This window comes from Aethalodelphis obliquidens, unplaced genomic scaffold, assembly GCF_003676395.1.
Source record: "Aethalodelphis obliquidens isolate GAN/ISIS:26980383/991018 unplaced genomic scaffold, ASM367639v1 scaffold10, whole genome shotgun sequence".
Lineage (NCBI taxonomy): Eukaryota > Metazoa > Chordata > Mammalia > Artiodactyla > Delphinidae > Aethalodelphis > Aethalodelphis obliquidens.
In genome coordinates, this window is record NW_020837954.1 from 534,330 (window position 1) to 559,516 (window position 25,187).

The window sequence follows — 25,187 nt, forward strand, 5'->3', positions numbered from 1 at the left end:
AAAGGGCAAACAATGACAGACTTAAGGCCTGGGGAGCCCTGATGTATAATGCCCAAACCCCTTTGGATATTGGACTGGATGTCTACTACAAAAAGGTCCAAAGGCGGGTACAGAGCTCAACAAAGTAAGAATGGTGAGCTTAGAAGGCTTCTCTGGTACTTAAGCTCCTCAGGATCACGAAACACCCTTAGAGCAAGGTGCAGAATGTGCTACTGTCACACTGCCATCTGGTGGAAAGACAAGATCTGTCCCCAGGCAGAGAGAGGGAGCCTGGAGGTCTGTCCACTAGGCAGGGAGGTTTGGAGATAATCAAGATAAAGACAGAAGGAGACCAAGGGGCATAAAGACCACGGGAGTATAAAGCAGATACAGATGGCATGTGTGCCTTTTGTCTGTTTTTCTTTCTAAAGATCAGATATTTAAAAAATTAAAATAAAGAAAAGAAAACTTAATAGCATTACAAATGTTTTATATCCCTAGAACCATTCGTGGTTTTGGCTCAGGAGAAGTTAACGTCAGACAGACACACCACTGGACCGAGACCACACATGGGCAGCCGCCGCCACAACCGTGGGACCTGCCTTTTGTACAAAGTTTATATATATATATATATATATATATTTATGTACACAGACACAAGGGTATAAAATACAGTGAGAAGGACTCACGTGTGCCCAGCTGGGCCTGAGCCCACAGTCTCCAGAGGCACATGGAAGTGGTGGAGAGAAGCAGCCTCCCCTCCATCCTCCCACCCTGGGCCAAAGGAAGGACAACTACACAAAGGAAGATGGAAGATACCAGAAAGGTACCCCACCTTTCACTGAACTCCCGAATGCCCCTAAGACATCCAAAATGGCTGGCAGGAGAGATCATTCCCACACCTCCCAGAAAGATGTTGAGCCCACAGTAGCAGTTCTGGCCCCAAGCTAAGGTTTAAGGCAGGCTTCCCAACACACGTCTGTGCTATCTTCCAGGGCCCTTGTAGCAGCAAGCCAGCACTTTCAAGGTTCACTCCCTCAAACCCCAAAGTCCTCACAGACGAGAGGTCTTAAAGGTTTTCCGTGACAGACTGTACAGTAAAGGTACAGGCAGGCAAAGAGCGGTTAGTTCCTTCAGTTAATGCCCTATGGCCTTCCCAATGGGGGAGGAATCAAGGAATCAGTAAGAGGTGGTTGTAAAGGGCAAGGAAGGTCATCCCAGGAGACGATAAATACAGAGAAACAGATGTTCAATTCAAGTGCAGATTCTGTTCTCTTCAACTGGCAGCTTTGCTCACCAGAGTCCATTCCCACTGCGGCTGCGGTGGGCAGGAGCTCTTCTTGGTGTCCTAGGGGGTCCCAGTTCCCCCACCGTCAATGTTCACACCCTCAGGATGGTTTGGTCCACAGAATGGAGAGAAGGGGCCATGGAAGGGTAGACGTGGAGAAGGGAGTGGCAGGACCCAGAGGCACAGGTAGGCAGTGGACTGCGCCACTAATTACCTGTGGCATGGAGAAGATGTAAACGGGAAGCCGGAGGAAAGAAAGTTAGCTGTGAACACTGAAATGAGCTGGGCCTTGAGACTCACATGGTTTGGCGGGTAAAGAGGCTGGAAAGCTGGAAGCACTGGGAGGCGATTGCCTGGGAGGCGAGGTTCAGGGCCGGACTCAGAGCTGGAACAAAGAGAGACAAGGGAGTTAGCACAGAGCATTCCTGCCTTCCAGGCCCGACCCTTCTCTCCCTTTCCCAAGTCCAAGCCTACCCGTCAAAGCCGCTGGGTTCAGGGCCCCCAAAGGAACTGCTCCATTCAGTTGCAAGGCAGCAGCTTGGGCAACAGCAGCAGTGGTCGGCAGCTGGATTCCAGAGCCTCAGAGGAAAAGACGAGGTGGGGTTAAGTCCTAACCCTTGATGTAAAATTCAACGCCATGTTCTTCACTCTGCAGAGAAGCCCTACCTTCTGCCAATTTGGCCATGAGCTGCAAACGTCCACCCGCTGATCCCAGATCCAGATCCTGGTCTCCATCAGGAAAAGTGATGTCTGTGCCACCATCCAGTCGCTCGGTCACATGGCCAACCCTCATAGGCCGACCAGCAAGCTCAAAGCCATTCAACTGTTCCAGGGCCCGGCGGGCACACTCAGAGTCAGAGAACTACAAGAAACCCAGGTCATATCAGGTACCTCCTGGCCACAGACATGCTCTCAAAGCCCCACTAATACTCTCTCGTCCTACTGTCCCATGAAAATTGCATGCTCACTGTGGCTCAAACTTTTCTTTCCCAGGGAATGTGACCTAAGATCCCCATGCCCGCAAATAGTTCTCTAAAAAAGACCTTTTCCAGCTGACTCAAGGGCAATCGCTTTTCAATCTCCAGCTCCACTGAGAACCTAACAGTGCATCATTTGTAGGGAGCCCAGCCTGATAGGCTGTTTCACAAATGGACTTATCAAATGGAAGTAAGACAGGCGGAGATCCAAGGCTCCTGAGCTTTAATTTCAGCCCTCAGGACTAGTAAGTTTCAGTCCTTAGTCAAGAACCAGGAACGTGGAACTCCAGAGCCCAGGCTCAGGAAGGTGCACACCCTGGTACTGAAAGCGAGACTGCACCCCCACTCCCACCCCACCCCAGTGCGGCTGACTCTGGCCCACTGGCCAGAAGGCCTCTACTCTCTCATCCCTTCCAGCAGCAGCACTAGCAGCAGCCTGGCATAAAGAGGATTCCCAGTCTGCTGTTTATGTGTCAAGGGTGTTGACCTAAAAGGCAGGAACACAAGGGCAAAAAGGCCCCACAGAAGCCTTTCTGCATCTGAGACACACAGGGAGCTAGAAAAGGTACTTGCCACCATGAACAGCACAGCTGGCTTTATTTACTCTGGTATTACCTGTCCTAGGGCCTGGCATGTGGTACTGACAGTTCCTAGGCAGGTGGTATAGGTGGCTTGCTTTTACCAGATACTTCTGAGATGAGCAATTCCCACGGTAGAACACAACCTACCTCCCCTCTGCCCTGCAGGCAACTGGGGGGGTGTATGCTGCCTAGATTGAGCCCAGAAAATATCAGCTTCTATTAGACTTTGTGGCTGGCAGCCAGTCCTAGCCTGGAGTCACATGGGGCTGGAAGAACCAGTTATGGGAATTGGAAACAATTTTGTTGGAGTGTCAGGAAAAGGTGAGACTTGCCCACTATTAGGTGGCCTTACTGTTTTCCCTATAGTGGTATTTAAATATAAAGATATTTCTCAATGGGGAAACTGCTTCAAACTGGGTAGGACCAGAGAGAAGTATATACCTTCTTATTCCCACCCCATCATGAAAATATACCAATTCTATAAAGCAGATCTATAAAGGCCCGTACCTAACCTCCCTCATGCCCCCAACCTCTTAGCTGCAGCCTGGAATCGTTACTATTACCCAGAGAGCAAGCTGTAGCACCAGGGAAGCTGGTTGACCTCCTGGACACCCCATACCAGTGCCACTGACAGAGTGTAGGAGCAAAGCCATGATCTCAAGCAATGCACTCATCTCAAGGGGCAGAAGGCTAGTCCAAGCTTCAGGCACCAGGGTTTATGGGTCATTTAGACAGTTCCTATGGGAGGAGGATGAAGCTAAGCTGCAAAATCAGACAAGTGGACAAACCTAAACTAAAATTAAAAAGTTGAAGACTAGAGACTCACCGTAATAAAACCATAACCTTTAGAGCGGCCTGTATCTGAGTCCTTCATCAGGACAATATTATCAATCTGCAGAATAGAGAAAAATAATCAATAATCTTTTGGCTAAGCCACACCTTTGATCTTTCCTACCCAAACTGTTCTATTTTTTTGGCCATGTGCAGCATGTGGCACATGGGATCTTAGTTTCCCAACCAGGGATCAAACCTGCACCCCCGAAGTGGAAGCATGGAGTCTTAACCACTGGACCGCCAGGGAAGTCCCCTACCCGGATTGTTCTAAATACCTCTAACTTTCTAACCAACCCATTACAGCTCTCCAAATCATTTTAAAAATGAGATAAAGCCCATCACTTTCCCAAACACTTTTTCTGACTCATCTTACTTCATATGGACCCCATTATTTGATTTCATGGTGCCTAATTTGTCTCCTGAGCAGTATGAATACAGAGATGGAGCCCAACTCCTCCAGCATGGACCCACATGGCCATTGTTAAACACGCAATGGGTTAATCATGGTCAGACAGAACGAGAAGGTACACTCGCCCTCCCCACTTTTTCCGATTCCCTTCAGAGGTTTCCCTCACTTTCTACTCACTTTGCCAAAGGGCTCAAAGATGCCCCGGAGCATGTCCTCGGTGATATTGAAGTGCAGGGAGCCCACGTAGAGGCGCATTGGTCCACCACTGCCCTTCTGCAGGTTGTTGGCCATGGCTGCCAGTCGGTTTTTCTCAGCCTGTGGAAGAAGGAAATGATGGGTCATGCCCCACACCTACCACCATTATCTCCATCTTCTTATGTCCATTTCTCAGGCTGCTCACCTGTGAGGCCTGTACAATGATAGGCACTCCCAGCAGCCGCTGTCCGGTCAGCCCAATGGCAAGTGGCACAGACTGGATCTCACAGAATTCCACATAGGCAATGCCCTTAGAACGACGTGAGTTCCGATCTGAGATGATACGTACATCTCGAACCTATCCAGGGCAAAAAGAAAATCCTGAATTGGGCATAAAGGGGGATGGATAGAAGACAGGCTTCTCAGAGACAACTAAGAGGGGGAAGAGGTTTACCTTGCCAACAGCCGAGAAAAAGTCCTCCAGGTCCCGAGGCCGAATGCGGGCAGCTAACTGCATACAGAACACCGTGCGGGCATCCCGCTCCTCAGGACTCAGATTATCAACTGGCTCCCTAAAGAGTGAGCAAAATCGTCGAGACCCTCCCTGCCAGTACATGGTCATCATTCTTCAGCTACCCTCAAGTACTACACATTCCTGTGGTTTGGCTCAAACCGCTTTTTTATTCATAACTCACAATCCCTAAAAGAGTGCTCATTGTCACTCACCTGACTGGGCTCTTCTCCCGGAAATGAGGACTCTTACTGTGTCCATACCTACGCCTACGGAACAGAGAACAACCAAACTGAAAACCGTGTCACCCACCTTTATCCACACTGGCCCAGTGCTGGGTCTTCCACCATGAGAAAACCAGATTACAGCACCTCATCGCACATGCCAATTCTGAGTATCACCCCTCCAGTAACTGGGTCTCCTGCCTACCCCAAAACATGATACAAAGGTGATCTTATAAGCAAAAGGTGATACCCAGTGGCAAGCGGTGGACTCCTGTAGCGCACACGATCCTCACGACGTCGGTCTCGACTTCGTGACTCACTACTATGTCGACGTTCCCAGCTACGGCTGCGGTGACGACGCTGTCGATCTCGACTCCGGCTCCGACTGCTTCTCCGCCTATGACGGTCTCGACTACGACTGTGGACGGCAATGACTGTTAAGCTCCTTAAAGAACAATCCAACCTTTCTGGCCTTTAATGTATAGCTTTCCCTGGTATCTTTCCATTTATAATTCTCAAAACCCAAGCGGCCCCAGAATGACTGACCTGCGTTTTCTATCCCTGCTTTTACTATGGCTCCGACTCCTCTTCTTCCTGTGAAAGAGAGCATAAACTCTTACTACTGAGGTTTCATCACCTCTCCCAAGGATAAGAAATGACACTAAAGCAAAGGTGAAACAGAAAGCAGTGAAAGACCAAAGCCTAGAAGACAATATGGCAGAAGTTCACAGCAATGGCATGACATCAGTTTACACAGAGCCCTGAATGCTGTCAGGCATCTGAAATGGCCATTTTCCCCCACAAAACCAAGCAAAAGCTCATGTTTCCAAATCAGAGATCCTCTTGCTATTTTACTCAAGTGAAATACTACATCGACGCTAGGACTGATCCACAAGTCTATCCACAAATCTACACTGGCAAGCGAAGACTAGAAGATCATTAACCCAGGTCACCATCATTCCCATGACCCAGTGGAGCCATTACTAAAAGTCAGAAGTCTTACCAGCAACCACCTCCCTGTTCTGGCTGTTTCTATAATGGACACAGTTGCTTCCCTTCCTCAAGCTGCCAACCCATTTTCCTCAGGCCACACTCACCTGCCTGCCTCCCCACTGGCGCTGCTCCCACTGGTGCCACTGCCACTGCTGCCGGTACAGCTGGTGCTGTTGGTGGTGTTACTAGGGCTCTCCTTTTCAACCTCGTTAGTTTGCTGCTCATCCTGAGGGGTTCGCCAGGAAAATGACACAAGGTACCAGGTGGCAGACACACAGATTCCATTGGGCAAAGAAAGAAGTGGACAAGGAAGAAAGCTCATGAAATCGAAGCTCTCAATCATCTAAACAGTTTCTAAGCACCTGGATCTCCTAACAAAAAGAATAAGAGAAGAAGGAAGGAAACTACCCAAAAAGATCAGATTTTGAAGTCAAACCTTTAGCTACCCCAACATCTGTTCCACTAACATTTCCCTGGAGAGTGAGAAATGAGAGTTATGTCTGAGATACACTGACCTTCTACTGTGTCACTGAGAGCTGTGAGCAAAGCACTGGTTCCCACCGCCACTTCATGTCCCCTCCACCCCCAGTTTTTGGGGCCCTTTCTGTAAGCATGGCCCTTGAGTATCAGTCTCCAGCAGAGCTTACTAAAAGATTATGCCTTGAGCTTCCCTGGTGGCACAGTGGTTGAGAGTCCGCCTGCCGATGCAGGGGACACGGGTTTGTGCCCTGGTCCGGGAGGATCCCACATGCCGCGGAACGGCTGGGCCCGTGAGCCGTGGCCGCTGGGCCTGCGCTCCACAACGGGAGAGGCCACAACAGTGAGAGGCCCGTGTACCGCAAAAAAAAAAAAAAAAAAAAAAAAGATTATGCCTTTTATGAAAGCCACTGCACATAATAAACAAACAGGGAAAGAAGATTCACAAAACGTTGAAACTGATGATCCACAAGTGCTTTTCCTAACCAGCCCAATTCCAAGAGTGAGATGGGGAATCTTACCTCCTCTTTTTTATAGGGAGCCTCCAGCATGGCCTCAATCACTATATCAAAGTCATCGGATGCCATTGTAGCAGATCTGAGAAGAGGACATCAATACATAAGAACCTCATTTATATTTTTCCTCCCCTTCCAGCACCCCACATTCCCTCCCCCCTCCAAGAAACAGACTTCAGGATATACAGTTCTGTTTCTTGAACTCCAAAGGTACCTTACCCGCTGTTGTTTACCCTATGTTTATTTTTGTACCTTACAGATCTGAACGAGTTCTGCTTTGTGGCTTAGAAAAGGTCAGGGGTCTAGAAGAAAACTGAATATCTAGGTAGAGACAAAATACAATATAGACCCTGTCCTGTGAAAAGAAAATGTTGGTACTCAAAATTACTATTTATTTTACAACGGACACTTGGCCTCCATTCTACTGTTCAAAATTCTGAATAAATAATTGGTTTAAACATAAATTGGCACATATTTCCAATAAAAAGGTAAGAACGCATGACTAAAAATTAGGAGCAAGAGAAAGCAATACCAGAATAATGCAGATTAGTCCTAAGCTTTTCCCCACACCACCGCCCAACACAAATAATGAGGGGATTCATCATTAAGCATTTTCTGTACAATACCGACCAGAGTTTGGGTAACTCAGAAAGACCATGATTAAGATAGGCTTAACCAGTCCCACTTTGAAGCCTTTCTGTCTAGGAAGGTACAGTAGGACTTCTCGCCTACCCCAAGCTTTCACATCTAGCAATGGTCTTTCCCAAGTCTGTCCACCACAGGTCTATAAGTAAAAAAAAACAGAAGACACCAAACAAAATCAATAGGATAAATTATTCAGAAATTACTGGTCTGAAATTATCAATATACATAACATGGATGAATCTCAAAATAATTATGCTGAGTGGAAGGAAACAGGTTAAAAAAAGCATACATACTGTATGATTTCATTTACATAAAATTCTAGAAAATGCAAACTAACCTGTAGTGACAGAAAGCAGACCAGTGGTTACCTAGGGCTAAGAATAGGTGGGAAGGGGCTCGGATGAAAGGATTATAAAAGGGCATTTTGGAATTTGGGGGGTGATGGTTTCATGGGTGTTAACTCATATCAAAACACATCAAACTGTACACTTTAATGTGTACGGTTATATTTTATATCAATTATATCTTAATAAAGCTGAAAAAAAACTAATCTAAATACTTTCTATACAAGGAGGTTAATCATAATTAGACTTTCCATATCCTCAAGAGCTTCGTCCTCTTTAAAGCAGCTAATGCATCATCCAATCATGCTGTCTTGGTTGCCCTCAGAGTCCATAGCCTATTTTGATGATTTAATAAAAGTAATCATTATATCAATATCTATCATTTATAGTACCTAATATTGCTAGGCACTATGCTAAACATGTTACAGAGATAAGATTCTTGGAAAGAGCCAACCAATAAAACTTACTTGGAGCCAAAGTTAAGGCTTACAATGGAAACCAAACCAAAATAAAATAGGTGTGTCTAAAAACCAGTGAACTCAATCTCTTATACTAACACCTTACATTTATTTAACAATCAATGGTAACATATGCTACAAGCAAATACTGGATCTAATGCACAGATGAGGGACTTCCCTGGTGGTCCAGCAGGTAAGACTCCGTGCTCCCAATGCAGGGGGCCCAGGTTCGATCCCTGGTCAGGGAACTAGATCCCACATGCATGCTGCAAGTAAAAAGCCCATATGCCGCAACTAAAGATCCCACGTGCCTGAACTAAGACCCGGCACAGCAGAAAGAAAGGGGTGGGGGAGGGAAGAAGGAAAGAAGGACGGAAGAAAGATTTTAAAAATGCACAGATGAAAAAACTGAGGTTCTGTGAACTGCCCAAAGTCACAAAGCTCAAATGGAGGAGCTGACCCTTGATCATAAATCTTCCGACTCTTAAGTCTAATATTCTAACAGGTTACTGCTCTCTCATGTGGTTTATAACTTAAACCCTAAAGGAAATTTAAAAAAGAAAAGTACACAGCTTACCAAGATGTCTATTTTTAAATATATACTGACCTGAAGAATTAATGTTCTGATAGATATATCAAAAGAATCAGTCCCATTAGTCACACCTATTGTGTGGCTTACAGATACTCAGCGTGTAACAGTATATGCTACAAAACATTAGAAACCAGGCTGACTTTAATATATGCTATCTGATTTTAACATATGCCAGCATATATCTTAACATATGCTACTGTGGGAAAAAACGGTTCTAAAAGTAAGTTTTTGATCTACAAGCTCTGTTCCTTTCATTCATTTTTTTTTTTTTGCACTACGCGGGCCTCTCACTGCTGCTACCTCTCCCGTTGCGGAGCACAGGCTCCGGACATGCAGGCCCAGCGGCCACAGCTCACGGGCCCAGCCACTCCACAGCATGTGGGATCTTCTCGGACTGGGACACGAACCCGTGTCCCCTGCATCGGCAGGCGGACTCTCAACCACTGCGCCACCAGGGAAGCCCCTTTCATTCATTTTGGCTGCCAAATCTATACAAATTTTCTAAGTGTCATAACGCTTCTCTTTTTTACAGTCTGCCTTTAACTCTCCAAATGAAATGCTTCAAGAACTGCTCTTTGTTGAGTGCTAGTACAGCATAGGGATAACTTAACACCAAAAAAAACTTTCATGTAAGTTGACAAATGAACCCCTTCCTATGGAATAAAGTTTTCAGACTTCAGAAACAAATGAATGAATCTATTTAAGCACAGACATATATAACACCAGCACACTCTGAAACTTGCAATCTTGCTGGGTTTAGTCTTTCTAGATGTCCTAAAAACAGAATGTCCCAAACACTATGTGCTTTCACGTTGGGAGTTTTCAAACTCTTTGAGTCCTAACTTATGGATCAAAGTCCACTCAATCCCATACATTAAAATATTATAGTGCTTTCTTCCAACCCTGCTTCAAAAACTACGTTAGAGGCCCATAATCACGGCACTACGTGGACCTTGTCATAGCACAGACAAGACCCAAGCCAGCACTTAGGCCCCACTGCCGCGGGGGCAAAGGAGAGTGAAGAACCACTGTCAGCCCCATCAGGCAGAATTCACCAAACGCTGGAGTCCCAGGGGTGATGGTAGCGCCATCTCCTGGGTCGGGTAACTGAGCTGGGCACAAACATCTCCAAACTGAGGACAGCTTAATTAAGAAAAACAAACAATGAGAAAGATAAAAACATTCCCCATGTTGTGTAACAGCCAAGGCCACGCTTCAAAAAATGGTCCTACAAGTTACCGACAGGCAGCATCTCTGCGAGGGCCAGTGTCCCGATTCTAAACCCTCGTATGTGGCCCCATTATGCTCCTCTACCGCCACAGGATGTGTGGGCACAGTGGCCAACATACTGAACATGAGTCTTTGAGAGGCTGAAGATTGAGGAAGAAGCCTCAATTCCCTCATCTCTGAGTGGTGGCACTAGGGGCTGAAAACGGATCCCACATGTCCTCTCAGACCGTGGTGGGTCGATGCTCCCTCACAGTGTGGGACACCCTAAATGTCAAGGCTGCGGGGACCTGGAAAGAGATCAGTCATTGGGACCCTTGAAACAGCATCTTCATCGCTAAAGGATGTAGCCACGAGGGTGCCGATGGACTACAGTTAGGTAGCGAACACTTCCAGATCAAAGTAAACAAAAAATGTTTTTAATTTTAAAAGTTTGCCCAATTCTGCTCTTGACGCCATTTTCTGCCTGTGACGTCAGGGGGAGGCGCCGTGCGACAACGTCACGCATAGGTGACGTTTCGGGGGGGACACGGTTTCGGGGTTTCTTACCAGTTCCGGGTCCCCGCAGGGTGGGGGGGGTCCCGGTTCCCTTCGTTCCTTTGGGTGTGTCGGGGGACGCGAAGCACGACTCCCTTCCAGAGACTCAGCAGTAAGAGCCCCACTACAACTGGAGCTGCTCCTCTTCCCGCAAAATGGCGGCAGCTCCGCTGTCTTCCAGAACCTTTCCCAATCTGCGCAGGCGCCGAAACATTCAGGTGGCGGAATTAATCTCACGGGTTTCGCGGCAACACTCCAAAGTACAGATTTTCATTGGCTAAAATCTGAGCATGGGTGGAGCCAAGCTCAAAGGTCTCTTAGCAACCAACAAGTTCCCATTGATTGGCTAATCTTTCCGAGACTCAGGGAAAGCAGAAGCGTCCTTAGGTATCCGCCTATCGCTCTCTCATTGGTTAAATGACTTGCGGAAGGCGGGGCAACCGGGCAGAGAACCGGAGAAAAGGACCCCCCGACTCGCTCCCGGTTCTCATGTAGACTAGGCTAACACCGCGGAGGAGCCTATTGACGTCCTTGGCCGTCCCCACTCAGATTTGCCGAGGAGCTCACGTCAGGCTTCTCTGGGACAGCTTTCTGGAGAGCAACTGCATTTGCTTCCCCTGGGGAGGGATGCTGGGCTGCCCATCCCCATTGTGTCATACAACCCTCCCAACCGCTGCCTCGTTTCCTCGGCGCCTGGATCTCATGTGACTGTCACAGATTTGTCTTCTTCCGCATTCTGCCTGGTCCTACAGCTCATATACCTTCAGTTCAAATCAGTGCCCCACACACCCCCCACCGCAAGGGTAAACTTGAGGCAGTTTCTCAGGTGACTCTGGGTGCAGCAGTACTCAGCCCTCTAGCCAGAAAGAGAAGTCCACCCTCACGTTGCAACGTCTTCCAGAACCCCCAGAGCCTTCAGCTGCCTAATACAGCTGCCAGAAAGATAGCTGGTTATAACATGGAGAGGGCCATGGAGTCACAGGAACCGTGTTGAGTCCTGATTTGAATACTAACTTTATATCATTGTACCAATTCAAATTCCTCTTCTGTAAAATGTAGAATAGGACTAGATTATCTCTTAGGACTTCAAACTCTAATCCTATGATTTTATTCAAATAAAAAAAGTGGCTTCTTGCTGGTGAAGCCTGGATGACTTCCAGTTTCTCTCCCAAGAGGTAACAGAGGAGCTGGCAGTACAGCAGCTCAGGAAGGTGGAAGGGAAGCTGGCTTCACTCACTACCCTATCTTTCTCCATGGCAACAAACTCTATGCCTCCTCCCCCAGACAAGAGCCTAATCACAGGTCCTAATGGACAAGACCTCTCTGTAGCTGGTCAGAAAGCCTATAATTGGGAGTCCAAGAGTCACCACTAAGCTTCTTAAATAGGAAATAAAGCTAGGCCCCTTCAAGTCTTGGATAAGAGCATCGATCTGAATATGTGTAAGTAATGGGTGGAGAAGCAGAGGCAGGGGGCAGCAGAGTTGGAGCAGGAAAGGCCATAACCTCACTTTATTTGTATTTCCTCCTTACACAAAATCATCAAAATAGGAACAGAGATGGGCAGAGAAAAGGGCTGAAAAGTTGTTCAATCCACATGTTCTCAGGGCTATCCCAGGGAGCACTTGAGGCTCAGTGCCTGTTGGAGTAGCCACAGATTCAACATGAATTCCTCATGCCCTGGCCTGAAGTCTTCACAGATTGGTGGCGTGAGCCCTGCAATTCTCATCCTTTGCCCATCTTGATGTAAGGCAGGAAAGTGGACTGAAATGCTCCTCTCTGATGGGCAAGGCAAATCAGAGCCCATGGTGTACTGCACCTTCTGTGCTACAGGAGCAGAACCTGAAGCTGCTTCCAAGGTTCTAGACACCTGCAGGCAGGGCTAGAGGCCAATGGTGTAAGAGCGGCCTGTGGGGTTGTGAATAGCAGAACAGACTGGTGCTGTCACAGCCCACTCATACCACACCTTCTTGGAATTGCTGCATCGCCAGAAACGCACACAGATGGTCTGGCCTTCACGCACGGTAATGGGCTGCTGTAAGAAGAAAGACATGGAGGTTCAGGGTGGAGCTAATGAATTTTATGTGGCAATGTACTAAGCTAGGTGTGGAGATAAAATGATCAAATGACGTTCCAACCCTCATGAGGTTTATTTGAAGTCTATCGGAACAAATGATCAGAAATGAACAGACACTGAACAAATAATTAAAAGTGGGATGAACACTGTGAACAGGGATAGGGTGCTATGAAAACACCTATGAAAGTTAACACTAACCTAGTCTACAAGGTCAGGGAAAATTATCTGACAACAAGAATGTTTAATGAGACTTGGAAGATAAGTCAGCTGAATCAAGAAATGAGCCAAGAACTTTACAGGCAGAGGACAAAGGTGTGAAACCGCGAGGCAGGAAAGAACATGGGGCATTAGAGGAACCAAAAGAAGGTCCATAGGACTGAAGCAATGTAATCAAAGGACAGTGGCTGAAAAGGCAGGCAAAAACTAGATCACACCAAGTCTAACAAAGATTTAAGACCTTATTGTAGGGCAGTGGAAAAACATCGAAGGGTTTTAAAAGGAGAGAGATAGAATCAGATTCATGTTTTTAAAAGATGACTCTTGCTCCAGGTAGAGAATGGACAGAAGAATAGCCAGAGTAGGCGTGGGAAGCCAGGCAGAAGGCCCCTGCAGATATCCCAACATCTACAACAGGATCCAAGAGCACGTGAGAGCAGTAGAACATGGGTCACAGACAAGCATCATCCTGGGAGAAGGGAAGGGGCAGAACACCAATGACAATAGTTACTCTTTAACCCAAGGAGCCTTAAAGGTGATTCCTACCTTAATGGGGAAGAGGATGGGAAACCATGAAAACATCCCAGGAGAGTGAGTCTCTGGACGGATACCTAAGTGGACAAAGTAATTTAAAAAACTGAGTATAACTGATTCACTTTGCTGTACACTGAAACACAACATTGTAAATCAACTATAATCCAAAAAAAATTTTTTTAATTAAAAATTAAAAAAAAATTGAGGTCTCCATGACTCTGCTTTTTGCCTAGATTGAGGAGAATCTCTTCTGTGAACACAGAAGCAAGTAATCAAAGATCCCCATTCACTGATTCCTGGGTTCCCTGTGACTCTAAATGAAACATGTACATACGCTACCCGAAACATGTACATACACTGCCCAGGTAGCATACTCTTATACTTCCCATCTACTGCCCGAGACACTTACTCAGAGTGATGTCCTGATAAAGCACAGTCTCAAAGTAGCCTGCAAAGCCATGCAGCACTGTGTTCACCTCCACGGGAAACTCCAAGGTGCAGTAGCGGTTGTTGTCAATCATAGGATCTGTCAGGGAAGAGCGGTGTGGGTGATGAGTGGCCAGAAACCCTAGACAACTTGGTAAAGCATGAGCAGGAACCAGGAAAGGAAGCCCTGATAGAGACCAGATAGAGCAGACTCAGGACAGCAAGGGAAGAAACCAGGAGGGTGAGCTCTCACGCAACCAGTCAGAGGACAGCCATGCAGGAACCCACCTCTGTTGGGATGGCTGAAGGTAAAACAGGGCTGGGGCGCAGACAGCTGGTGGAAATTGTGCAGTCGTACCACATAAGGCATTTCAAACTGGGCCTATCCCGAGAGAGAACAAGATCTGGAGAAGACAGGCAAGAGCTACCTAATTCCCCAGGGAATGCAGCTCAAGCTTTAGGGACACAGACAAAGATAAAAACACAGGGACTTCCCTGATGGTCCAGTGCCTAAGACTGCGCTCCCAATGCAGGGGGCCCGGGTTCCATCCCTGGTCAGGGAACTAGATCCCACATGCTGCAACTGAAGATCCCAGCACGCGGCAACGAAGATACCATGTGCCACAACTAAGACCCGACGCAGCCAAATAAATAAATATTAAAAAAAAAAAAAAAAGAAAAAGATAAAAACATAGTTTCACTTCAATTGCTTTCCCACATCCCCAACTCCTTCACCTCTTCATCTTCTCCAGTGGAAGAAAACACTTATGCTGACAGAGAAAAAGAAAAGGACTAAAGAGAAGAGTCCTCCAGAAGAGAGTATCTCTTTACCTCAGGGTCGCGGTCCTTTTCCCGACAGGCTCGGACCTCATTGTACAGCTTGGAGGAGGAGATGGGAGCTAGAAAGGAGGTGTACTCCCCAGGGATGCTCACGCCATCATCTGCAGAGCGGGAGAGTCACATTACTTCCCAAGGGATGGAAATGGTGCGTCTGTACTGAAAGCCCAGACCTCCCATATCAAAATAGACCCAGGCAGCTCCATGCTATCACATTCCTAGGCCAACCTGCTCCTAACTCCTGCCCTGAGGGATTCTACTTCTAGGTTAATTTAGAGTCACACAAGAGTAAAACTGGAAGGAACCCAACGTATTTTAATCTAGTGGTTCTTAACTTTCTTTCCTTTAAGATCCTAATGAAAGCTAAGCCCAAAGTACATATGTCAGCTTAGGAAGTCTACAGATCTCCGATTAAGAGTCTCTGCTCTGGTCCACTCCCCTCATTTTACAGATGTGAATACCGAGGTTCAGAGAAATTGCTTCATTTGCTAAGGGCACTGACCCAAGTCTGCCCTGCCTTCCCTAAACTTTGTAACCTCCTCTAGGCTGCTGCCACACCCACCCCTCCCCAGTCCCGTCCAGCCTTCCCAGTTGATAATCCAATCCCCTTACTCAGTACACCCCAGCCTGGAGGCACCTTTTAGGAAGTGCTGGGCTCCATCCAGGCATTCCGGTGACAGCTCATTATCAGCGAAGGACCCCAGAAGCTCACTGACAATGATATCCGCTTTCTCTGGAGCCACCCACTCCCGCATGTCCGATGAGACTACTGTCACCTGGCTTCCCCATTCTTCAAACTGCCAGTTCTCCAGCCTAAAACAGAGATGATACAAGTGAGGATAAGATAAGAAAAACTGACACTGGGGACAAACTTCCCAGCAAAAAAGGTTGCTACTCACGTCACCACAGCATTTGGGTTCTTCTCCACAGCGTACAGCTTTATCCGCCGGTCAGCCTGCTTGGCTGCCCTCAGGGAAGCATTCACCAGGGGCCCCCGGCCTGCTCCCAGCACCATCAGCACTCTAAGAAAGAGAGAGAAGAGTCAAGCTGACTCTGCATGTAGAGAGGCAGGCATGCAAATCTCTGGAATCATGGGGAGAGCACTCACTGGACATTGGTGTCCTTCTCTTCCTCTGGCACTCGGTCTAACAGACATTTATAGATGGCCTGGGGGAACGAGGGAAGACCTCATGGCTATAATGCCATCCTCACCCAGGTCATCCTGGCCCTGTGCTTGACCCCATCTGGGACCCACACTGTACCTGCTGGTATTGAGAGTATTTGATAGGGTCCTTTTCAAACACTTCGTATGTCTGAGATTCCAGATTATCCATCAGTGGCTGATGAATGAGAGGAAAAAGGCAAAGTAAGTTAGCCAGTTTCTGGCAAGGACAATGCACCAGAATACCAAAACCTTCCCACTGCCTCCTGAGCTTTGATAGGATTTTAGGGCACCTGCTCTCAAGAGACATTTCCTCCCCCCACCTCCCTCCTCTCAGTGTACTCCAGACCCACCTGGAGTGGGGATTGCAGGTAGTCTTCATAGCCCTTGGCAAAGAGTTCGTAGGCATTGGGTGGAGGTCGATTCTGGCTCAAGTATTCCAAGTACTGGAGGTAGGAGCAGAACTCTTTCTCTGAGTGGTGGTTGGTGCCTGTGATGATGAACTGCACCTCCAACTGTGAGAATAAGTCAGACCATCAGACACAGTCCTTGTACCAAGAGGATATTATTATGGTTTATGGCCAAAGAGCTCTAGCATAAAATAAGGCCCAGATCACCAAATACCAACAAAAGCATCAAGAGCCCTCCTATGCCACATAATCATCATCCTGGCTCAAGAGGCCCATGGATTGTTGCTATAACTTCTTTTTTTAATTTTATTTAATTTATTTATTTTTGGCTGTGTTGGGTCTTTGTTGCTGCGTGCGGGCTTTCTCTAGCTGCAGGGAGCCGGGGCTACTCCTCGTTGCAGTGCACAGGCTTTTCCTTGCAGTGGCTTCTCTTGTTGCAGAGCACAGGCTCAGTAGTTGTTGTGCACGGGCTTAGTTGCTCCGCAGCATCTTCCAGGACCAGGGATCGAACCCATGTGCCCTGCACTGGCAGGCGGATTCTTAACCACTGCACCACCAGGGAAGCCCTTTTGCTATAACTTCTTAAATGAAACTTTCTGCAAAGTTTTCATGAGATCTGGTTCCTTTTGAAATGTTTCTGGGCCCTCTACTGCTATTTGCATTTTTGCATCCAAGACCAACTTTGCCGAAATTGCTCTCCAGAAACTAGAGGGGCAAAGAACCCCACAGAGGGAAAAAACAAAATAAAACAAAGAACACCCCATCATACATATGTGAATAAGGCAAGAGGATTAGCTGCAGCACCTTTAGAACCCTTCTACTACACACCTTGAGGAGTCGGAAGATCAGCCTCTGGTGCATCTTAGAAAGAACAGGAAATCCCTTCTTATTGGTCAGGAAAATGCTGGTGGGGAGAATGGCTGCTTTGATGGGCTCCCCAAGCCAACGATCAATGACATGATTAGATGGGAGGTCAGCACCAATTTCGAGAGCTACACAAGGGAAAAGAAAGACCTGTAAATCACTGATAGGTCAGAAGCCTTTCCTTGCTCTTTTGTGCAAGATCTGTCTACTCCTTAAGAGCAAGGCAGACCTAAGGCACAGAGAAAGTAGCAAAACTGCCCAGCAGACAAGTGTACATGAAACCCCTGATTTTTGGTCACAGAAGGTCAGAGAATGATAACGTATCCCAGGATATTTGTGGACTTACCCACCGCAATCCTCTTGCTATAATCACACAAGGTCCGGAAGTTGTGCCACCTGTCCAGAGTCAAATACAGAAAAATACAGTCAGATACATATGGCCCACCAATCACCATACCTCAAGGAGACGTTCCTACAGGTTCCACTCTGTACTTCCCTCCACCCTAGCCTTCGCCCTGGTACAGCAGCAAAAGGAGACATACCACATCCATGTCTTCTCCTCTCCACTGTACTCCTCTGTGTGTGAAGTTGGCGCATTCTCAATTATATCATCTCTCAGGTCCTCTGGTGCCACCAATGGCACCCGCATCCAGAACTGCACATGAACAATAAATAGGTTCTGTACCCTATTTAGAACTGTTTTGAACTCATTGGGTGCAGAAAGCTTCCTTCAACTAAAAAGATCTTGATCCAGATTTCAAATTACTCCCTTTACATGCTTTTCCCAATTTGTGATTATATGTATGTGTACATGTATCTTGTGCATATCCTTAAGTAAGTATCTGCCTTGTCTTCTATCTGAATATTCTATATATTTTATAACTCTCTGCTTACCACTTTTAGTTGTGGGTAGGCAGTACTGACATTTCAATTCTGCCAAATCCACCTTTTACTGAATGGCTAGGAACAAGAAGATACTTAGCACAGCCTGACTACCATAATATGCAGCAGGAAAGGAGGCCCTCAGCCATACCATGGAGGAGTGGTGGCCAGTGTGGATGTGGTTGGTCAAAACTCTCGCCAAGTTTGTGTTATCTTCCTGATTTAGGGGCAGCAGGAAAGCTGGAAGACCCAAATATGCCCCAAAATTCAGCTCCTGTAACATAGCCTGGAATGGAGATCAAGAGAAAAAAGTTAAGAGCAAGCAATTCAAATAGCTTTAACTGCATTATATTAGATTTACTAAATTATGGAGGGGGAAAATACTACTCTCCCCATCCAGCTTGTTTACAGACCTGATCTTTAAAAAAATTCATTGAAGAGGTCAGTCTTACCGCCTCGGAGTTCCTGCGGATCTTTTCCACTTTTGAGTCTGGACGAATCCATGGAGAAAGCTTTCCCACAATTAGTGTATTCCAGTCTGCACTCCCCCACCCAAGAAAGACAAAGACTGAATGAGGTTCAGAACTTTACTCATTCAATTTCTAGTTCTTAACAGGGACTAGAGAGTTAGAGATGAGAGACAGACTTTTTCTATCACAGATACAGGACAGGAGAGCCTGACGCAGAATAGGGAACTAAGGCTTTTAGCAGGTAAGCAAGGAGAGAATAAGAGTTATCTATATCCCGGGGGGAACCAATATATCCAAGTCAAGAAAGGAAGAGAAGGAAGGCACTGATAAAGCATAAGTTGTTATTGCCTCTAATAATTAAGGGGTATGTGGGATGGTCCCTACCCCTTCCTGACAGCAGTAGGTCTGATCGTGTCTGGGGGCCCGGCCGATTCTTAGCAGGTTCCTGAGTGAACTCCCTCTTGAAACGCGGGTGGAACACAGGCATGCAGAGGAAATCAAACCTACAACCGCGACAGACCCAGAATCGTCATGTAAAGACAGCAGCCCAGACATCCAAGCAATTGGACTAGGCTATCTAGATTCTGCACAACCCTTTCAGCTGCCGTCAGTCACCCGACTGGACTGCTGAATTCAGCCCACCTTGGGGCATATCACTTCCGCTGCACTGTGCCTCAATTTCTCCCCGGAACACAGCCATGGAAAAAATGAGTAAAGAGAAACGATGAAAATCCACACCACGTGGACTTTCTATTCTGCTGTCACTGGTTTTCCAAGACTGTCACATCCAGATCTGCACCAGTACTGCACAAGTTTCCCCCCTCAAGGCTTTTCTCTCCTCTCCCTAGCCCCCTCTTACACTCTCAGACGATAATCTCGCTCGCCATGGCCCTGGAAGTCTGTACGCCCCCTGTGTGAGTTCACCTGATAACTCCCCTGACTTTGGGGTTCAGTGACCCCACGCCCCCAACAAGTTTTTTTTCCTCTCTCTCACGCTCCAGGGCCCGAGACTTCTCCCCTCCAAGGACTAATGGTTTCCCCCGCCCTCGTCGTATCCACTCCGACACCCTCACCCCTGCCTCTCGGGAATGACTGGTCTGCGCCTCTCTGTCCCCGAGTTCGGACCCCGCATTCCGCACGCAGAGGTCCAGGCCCTCACCCCTGCTTGGCCACAGCCCCCAGTGTGTCAGCTATTTCGGGGACGCAATTTAGGTCCCTCCCGCTGGACACGCGACTTCCACTGGCACCGCCGACCGCCATCGCCGCCATCTTTTCCCTCGCGCTGTCCACGCCGAGATTCCCTGACACTAGCAGCCAATCACAAAGCCGAAAAAAAGCCCCCAAAAGGCGGGACGAGTCTCCCTAACAACCAAAGCGTCTTCCACGGCTCCGGAGCTGGAGGAGGAGGGGTGGGGAGTGGCTCTTCCCGCCAATCCGCGGGCTGCACAGTGACGTACGGCTTGGCTCCGGAAGAGTCACCAATCTCAGGGTCTGGTTCTTGACGAACTTCAATCTCCCATAATGCTCCGTGTACTCGTAGAATTCCGATAAGAGACTACACGTCCCATGAAACCCTGCAGTAAAAAACCCTGCAATATAAGCTTGAAGTATCATCATTGAGAACTCCGGAATTGTCTCAGGGCCAGTGGCGCAATGGATAACGCGTCTGACTACGGATCAGAAGATTCCAGGTTCGACTCCTGGCTGGCTCGAAGGGACAGGTGTTTCCTTTATTGCATCCCATGCAATATGGTCATAAGCAGTATTTTGAAAGTCTCCCCTTATTTCTTTTTAAATATTTCCTCATTATCTCTCGCCCTCATTTTGAGGTCTTAATTTTATTGCGTTTTGCAGCCATTTTATGTCAGCTTTTCCCCTTACCGAATTCAAAGGTGATTCTTGTGTCACTACTTAGGTCCATCCGAATCCTGAGAAAACCGGGTTGATGGCTGGGGTCTTTGTGTGGGCCTTAATATATTTTTAAATAGATTGTGGCAATTCAGCCACTAAGTCTTTGTGATTCTATATCTCAAACACAAAAAAAGTAAACAAACACCTAAACACACACACACACACACACACACACACACACACACACACACACTGAGGATAGAGAAAAGGAACCCATGGTGAGGAAATATAGTGAGGAGAGAGGAGTAATGAACTGCCTGGCGGAGGCCTGAGAGAACCTCTACATTTTCCTTTGTGAATGCCTGCTCCAGGGGTGGAAAAGAAGGAAAGGAAGGCAAAGAAAGACGTAGAAAGGGAATACCTGAAGGTAGGGATGCCAGAAGTGCTGAGGGCCTGGCAGCAGGGTTGGAAACAGAACACAATACAAAAGTCCCGAGGCAGGAGGCGTTGACAGAATTTAGGGACCGACTGACAGGGAGCGTGATAAAGGGAAGTCTGTGGGTGATAACCCAGGGTTCTGGCCTCTGTAGAAGCTGGTTTAGGGAGAATCAGGGTTTGGGTTTGAAAATGCTGAATTGGACGTCTAGGGGGCGCTGTGTAATAGAGAGTTGGATGAACAGTGACCTGAACCAGACAAGATTTGGAAATCGCCGTTAGAAAGGTAGTGACCGAAGCCATGAGACTGAATGAGATCACCGTAGCCCGTGGGGGATCAGAGTTCTGAGAAATACGGAACGGGTGGATAGGATAAGCTATAAGGAGCCCGGGCAATGTAAGTGCCCCAAAAGGATGAAGATTAGAAAGCTAAAGAAGAAAATGCCTATGAAGCCTAAGAGAGTTGGAGATGATTTTGTCCCATCTTCTTCTTATTACTAGACTTTCTTTTTTTAAATACATTTATTTATTTATTTTTTGGCTGCGTTGGGTCTTCGTTGCTGCACGCAGGCTTTCTGTAGTTGCGGCGAGCGGGGGCTACTCTTCGTTGCGGTGCGTGGGCTTCTCATTGCAGTGGCTTCTCGTTGCGGAGCACGGGCTCTAGGTGCACGGGCTTCAGTAGTTGTGGCTCGCGGGCTCCAGCAGTTGTGGCTTGCGGGCTCTAGAGCACAGGCTCAGCAGTTGTGGCACACGGGCTTAGTTGCTCCAAGGCATGTGGGATCTTCCCGGACCAGGGCAGGCGGATTCTTAACCACTGCGCCACCAGGGAAGCCCCTAGACTTTATTTCTTAAAACAGTTTTAGATTTACAGAAAACTTCAGCAGGTAGTACAACACAGCCAGTTCTCTCATGCCTACCTACAGCTTTCTCTATTATTAACATGTTAACATTAGTATGGTACATTTATTACTATTCATGGACCAGAATTGATACATTATTATTATTAACTAAAGTACATAGTTTATTCAGATTTTCTTAGGTTTCACCTAATGTCTTCTTTCTGTTCCACCATCCCATCGAGGATACCATATTACATATAGTTGTCATGTCTGCTTAGACTCCTCTTGGCTGTGACAGTTTGTCAGATGTTCCTTGTTTTTGATGACCTTGAAAATTTTGAGGAGTACTGGTCAGGTATACTGAAGGACACCTCTCTATTGGAATTTTTCTGATGGTTTTCTCATAATTAGACTGGGATTATGGGTTTGGGGGAGGAAGATCACAGAGGTAAAGTGCCATTTTCATCACATCATATCAAGATTACATACCATCAATATAATTTATGACTGTTGATGTTTATCATCTGGTAGAACTAGTGTTTATCAGGTTTCTCCACTGTAAAATTACACTCCTCCCCCCACCCCTGCTATCCTGTACTCTTTGGAAGGAAGTCACTTGTGCATTCCACGCTTAAGGAGTAGGGAGTTATACTTCCCCTCCTTTAGGCTGGAGTGTCTACAATATTTACTTGAATTCTTCCCTGCAGGGCTTATGAGTAGGGAGTTGACAGGAAGTGGGTGAGTGCTCTGCTGACATTTTAAGAAGAAAAAGAGTTGTTGGGGAGGCCTGCTTGTTCTCTGCCCCAGCTGTGCCCAACCAAACTCTACATTCACAGAAGACTTATTAGATGTTGTTTTGTCTTCAGAAGCTAATTATCTGGGCTGTGGACCATCTGTGCTCCTGGAATCTTCCTCCTGATGTCAAGCTGGAGGCTGCTCTGTTAACTAACCCCTCCATGGGTGAAAGGGAGAGAGGAAATCTATGAAACAGTAATGTCAGTTTTGCCATCAGTTAAAATAATTTTCAAAAGGATTTGCATAAAAAGAGCCTAGAGTTTCTGACTGGCCTTAAAGTAAATTTAGATGGGCTGAATTTCATTCATCTGGGATGTCTTTGTTTTTTCATTCAAAATGGCCTCCGCTATGTGGCAAGCATAATGCTGAACAGTTCCCGGGAATTCCACACCAAATTGCTCTCTGCCTGTCCTACAGCACTTTGCTTTGCCTTAAAGAACAGCATGGTCTGTGGGTCTGTCTATATGAGTTACAGAGAAGCAGAAGGAACAGACTGAAAAAGAAATAGAGAACCTTTTAAAGGACTTGGCCCTAGGCATAAAGTCAGAGTTGGTGAGGTCCATCTTATGCTCTCCTTCCCTCTGCTCTGCTCTCCTTGCTGAACTTTTGTGCTCAGAAGCATGTCAGTCACTGTTATACTATAGGATGTAGGCCTTTGCTGGGATGAAGACAGGGAGGTGGCAGGTGAGAAATAATGTTACTTTCTCCAACAGGAGCCAGTGACAAACAGGCTAGAGCACTGGAAACGTTTTTGGAAGGGAAGAAGTACCCTCTCCCAGATAAACCTCCTGTTGCCCTCTAGCATTCCTCACCTTCAGGCCCAGTTCTTCTACCTGCTTCTGTTTTTATGTCCTTGTTTAAACACTGCCAGTGCATTATAAACCCTCCTTTCACCTTCTCTTGGGCTCCCCTCCTTCTTCAGCCCTCGCTTCCCTCCCCAGGCCCACCTTCACTCACCTCTGTGCCTGCCCAGCCAGCTGCACTCTTCAACACCAAAATAATGGCCCATTTGACCCTCCTACTGCTCCAAATTGCTTCTTCACAACCAAGGCTTTCCTCCAGCTACAAAAGTGGCAGAGTTACTGAGGCAAAATAATCTGTGCCAATTTGCATTCTCTTCCTTGTCATCTCTATTATACAGTATTTATCTGTCAAAATGAATAGAAAGTAGAAACTGTACTGGAACATAGAAAAAGATGGAAAACTACCCAATTCGTTTATGAAGCCAGAATATACCTAATATCAAAATCTGTCAGAAATAGGACCCGCCCCCTCCACAGAAAAAAAATAAAGCAAACCTATAGACCTGTCTCACTTAGGAATATAAATGTAAAACTCCTAAAATATTTAAGATTAACAATAAAAGTCAATAGTATATTAACATAATAATATACCAGCACCAATTAGGGTTTATCTCAGGAATTAACACAAAGTTAGGTATTAGGAAATTTATTTATATAATAGGTCAAAAATAAAGCAAGCAGAAAAACATTTGATCATTTTTAATAGACATCAAACAGAAAATGGTAAGTCAATTCCATTTTCTAAAACATTCTTTTATTTTTATTTATTTTTATTATTATTATTTTTTGCGGTACGCGGGCCTCTCACTGTTGTGGTCTCTCCCGTTGCGGGGCACAGGCTCCGGACGCGCAGGCTCAGCGGCCATGGCTCACAGGCCAGCTGCTCCGCGGCATGTGGGATCCTCCCGGACCGGGACACAAACCCGTGTCCCCTGCATCGGCAGGCGGACTCTCAACCACTGCGCCACCAGGGAAGCCCCAATTTTCTAAAACATTCTTAATAGTCTTAATATTCTTTATATATAAACACATATATATGTATATGAATTCAACAATTTATATAAAGATAAAATAATACAAGAATGTCTTGTCTCATCACTGTGTTATTTAATATTATTCTGAAAAATCCAATACAATGACTGGAAATTTTTTAAAAGCAGTTATAACTTTGGAAAGAGGCAAATTTATCATTGTTTGCAGATGATATGATCGTATACATAGAAAATCCATGAGAATCAATTCTAAAATGATGAGAATTAATAATAGCATTCAGCGACATCACTTAATACAAGACAAATACAAAACATATCTGTAGCCTTCTTATAAACTAAGGATAACCAGTTAGAAGACATAATTAATAAAAATATCCCGGAACTTCCCTGGCGGTCCAATGGTTAAGACCCCATGCCTCCAATGCAGGGGGCATGGGTTTGATCCCTGGTCTGGGAACTAGGAAATATCCCAATAACATAGTAGTTAAGATCATGGGCAGTGGAGCTAGATGGCAAGAGGTTAAAGCCCTATTTATCCATTTATTAAGCATGTGAACCTAACCCCTCTGGCCTCAGTTTCCTCATCCACAAAATAGGAATGTAAATAATAGTTCTTATCTCATAAAGCTGTTATGAGCATTAAATTAGTTAATATAGTAAAGCATTTGGGTGGGGGGTGGGATGAACTGGGAGACTGGAAAAAAATGTAAAATAAAAAATATATATACATAGTAAAGCATTTAGAACCTATCTGCACATAGGAGGCCTTCAATATACATTAGCTATTGTGATTAGTTTTTTACCCATTCAC

The 25,187-nt window shown here is 46.4% G+C and overlaps 2 protein-coding genes and 1 non-coding gene across 8 annotated transcripts; 1 reads left to right on the forward strand and 2 right to left on the reverse strand.

Annotated features, from left to right (window-relative positions):
* Positions 1 to 452: 452 nt before the first annotated feature.
* RBM23 (RNA binding motif protein 23) lies at positions 453 to 10,968 on the reverse strand. 5 transcript variants are annotated; one of them, XM_027110785.1, is made up of 15 exons: positions 10,799 to 10,968; positions 7,716 to 7,767; positions 6,990 to 7,065; positions 6,096 to 6,217; positions 5,545 to 5,592; positions 5,249 to 5,416; positions 4,990 to 5,043; positions 4,718 to 4,835; positions 4,469 to 4,621; positions 4,246 to 4,383; positions 3,652 to 3,717; positions 1,934 to 2,129; positions 1,742 to 1,846; positions 1,568 to 1,652; positions 453 to 1,481 (listed from the first exon to the last, which is right to left on the reverse strand). In XM_027110785.1, exons 3-15 carry the CDS (start codon positions 7,053 to 7,055, stop codon positions 1,478 to 1,480), a joined length of 1,323 nt encoding a protein of 440 aa, XP_026966586.1. In that variant the 5' UTR covers positions 7,056 to 7,065; positions 7,716 to 7,767; positions 10,799 to 10,968; the 3' UTR covers positions 453 to 1,477. The 5 variants fall into 5 exon arrangements, with proteins under 5 accessions (XP_026966586.1, XP_026966587.1, XP_026966584.1 ...); XM_027110786.1 differs by lacking the exon at positions 7,716 to 7,767; XM_027110783.1 differs by lacking the exon at positions 10,799 to 10,968 and having other exon boundaries at positions 7,236 to 8,692.
* Positions 10,969 to 12,252: 1,284 nt separating this feature from the next.
* Positions 12,253 to 20,165, reverse strand: PRMT5 (protein arginine methyltransferase 5). Of its 2 annotated transcripts, none has more exons than XM_027110780.1 (17): positions 19,821 to 20,165; positions 19,046 to 19,164; positions 18,644 to 18,729; positions 18,343 to 18,477; positions 17,852 to 17,964; positions 17,656 to 17,705; positions 17,274 to 17,437; positions 16,389 to 16,550; positions 16,136 to 16,213; positions 15,982 to 16,040; positions 15,773 to 15,895; positions 15,511 to 15,686; positions 14,868 to 14,977; positions 14,325 to 14,418; positions 14,020 to 14,136; positions 13,623 to 13,687; positions 12,253 to 12,818 (listed from the first exon to the last, which is right to left on the reverse strand). In XM_027110780.1, exons 1-17 carry the CDS (start codon positions 19,928 to 19,930, stop codon positions 12,666 to 12,668), a joined length of 1,914 nt encoding a protein of 637 aa, XP_026966581.1. In that variant the 5' UTR covers positions 19,931 to 20,165; the 3' UTR covers positions 12,253 to 12,665. The 2 variants fall into 2 exon arrangements, with proteins under 2 accessions (XP_026966581.1, XP_026966582.1); XM_027110781.1 differs by lacking the exon at positions 19,821 to 20,165 and adding an exon at positions 19,735 to 19,793 and having other exon boundaries at positions 12,268 to 12,818.
* A 135-nt stretch (positions 20,166 to 20,300) lies between these two features.
* On the forward strand, positions 20,301 to 20,373 carry TRNAR-ACG (transfer RNA arginine (anticodon ACG)). The gene has a single exon. It is a non-coding gene; the product is annotated as a tRNA-Arg (tRNA).
* The last annotated feature ends 4,814 nt before the right edge of the window (positions 20,374 to 25,187 follow it).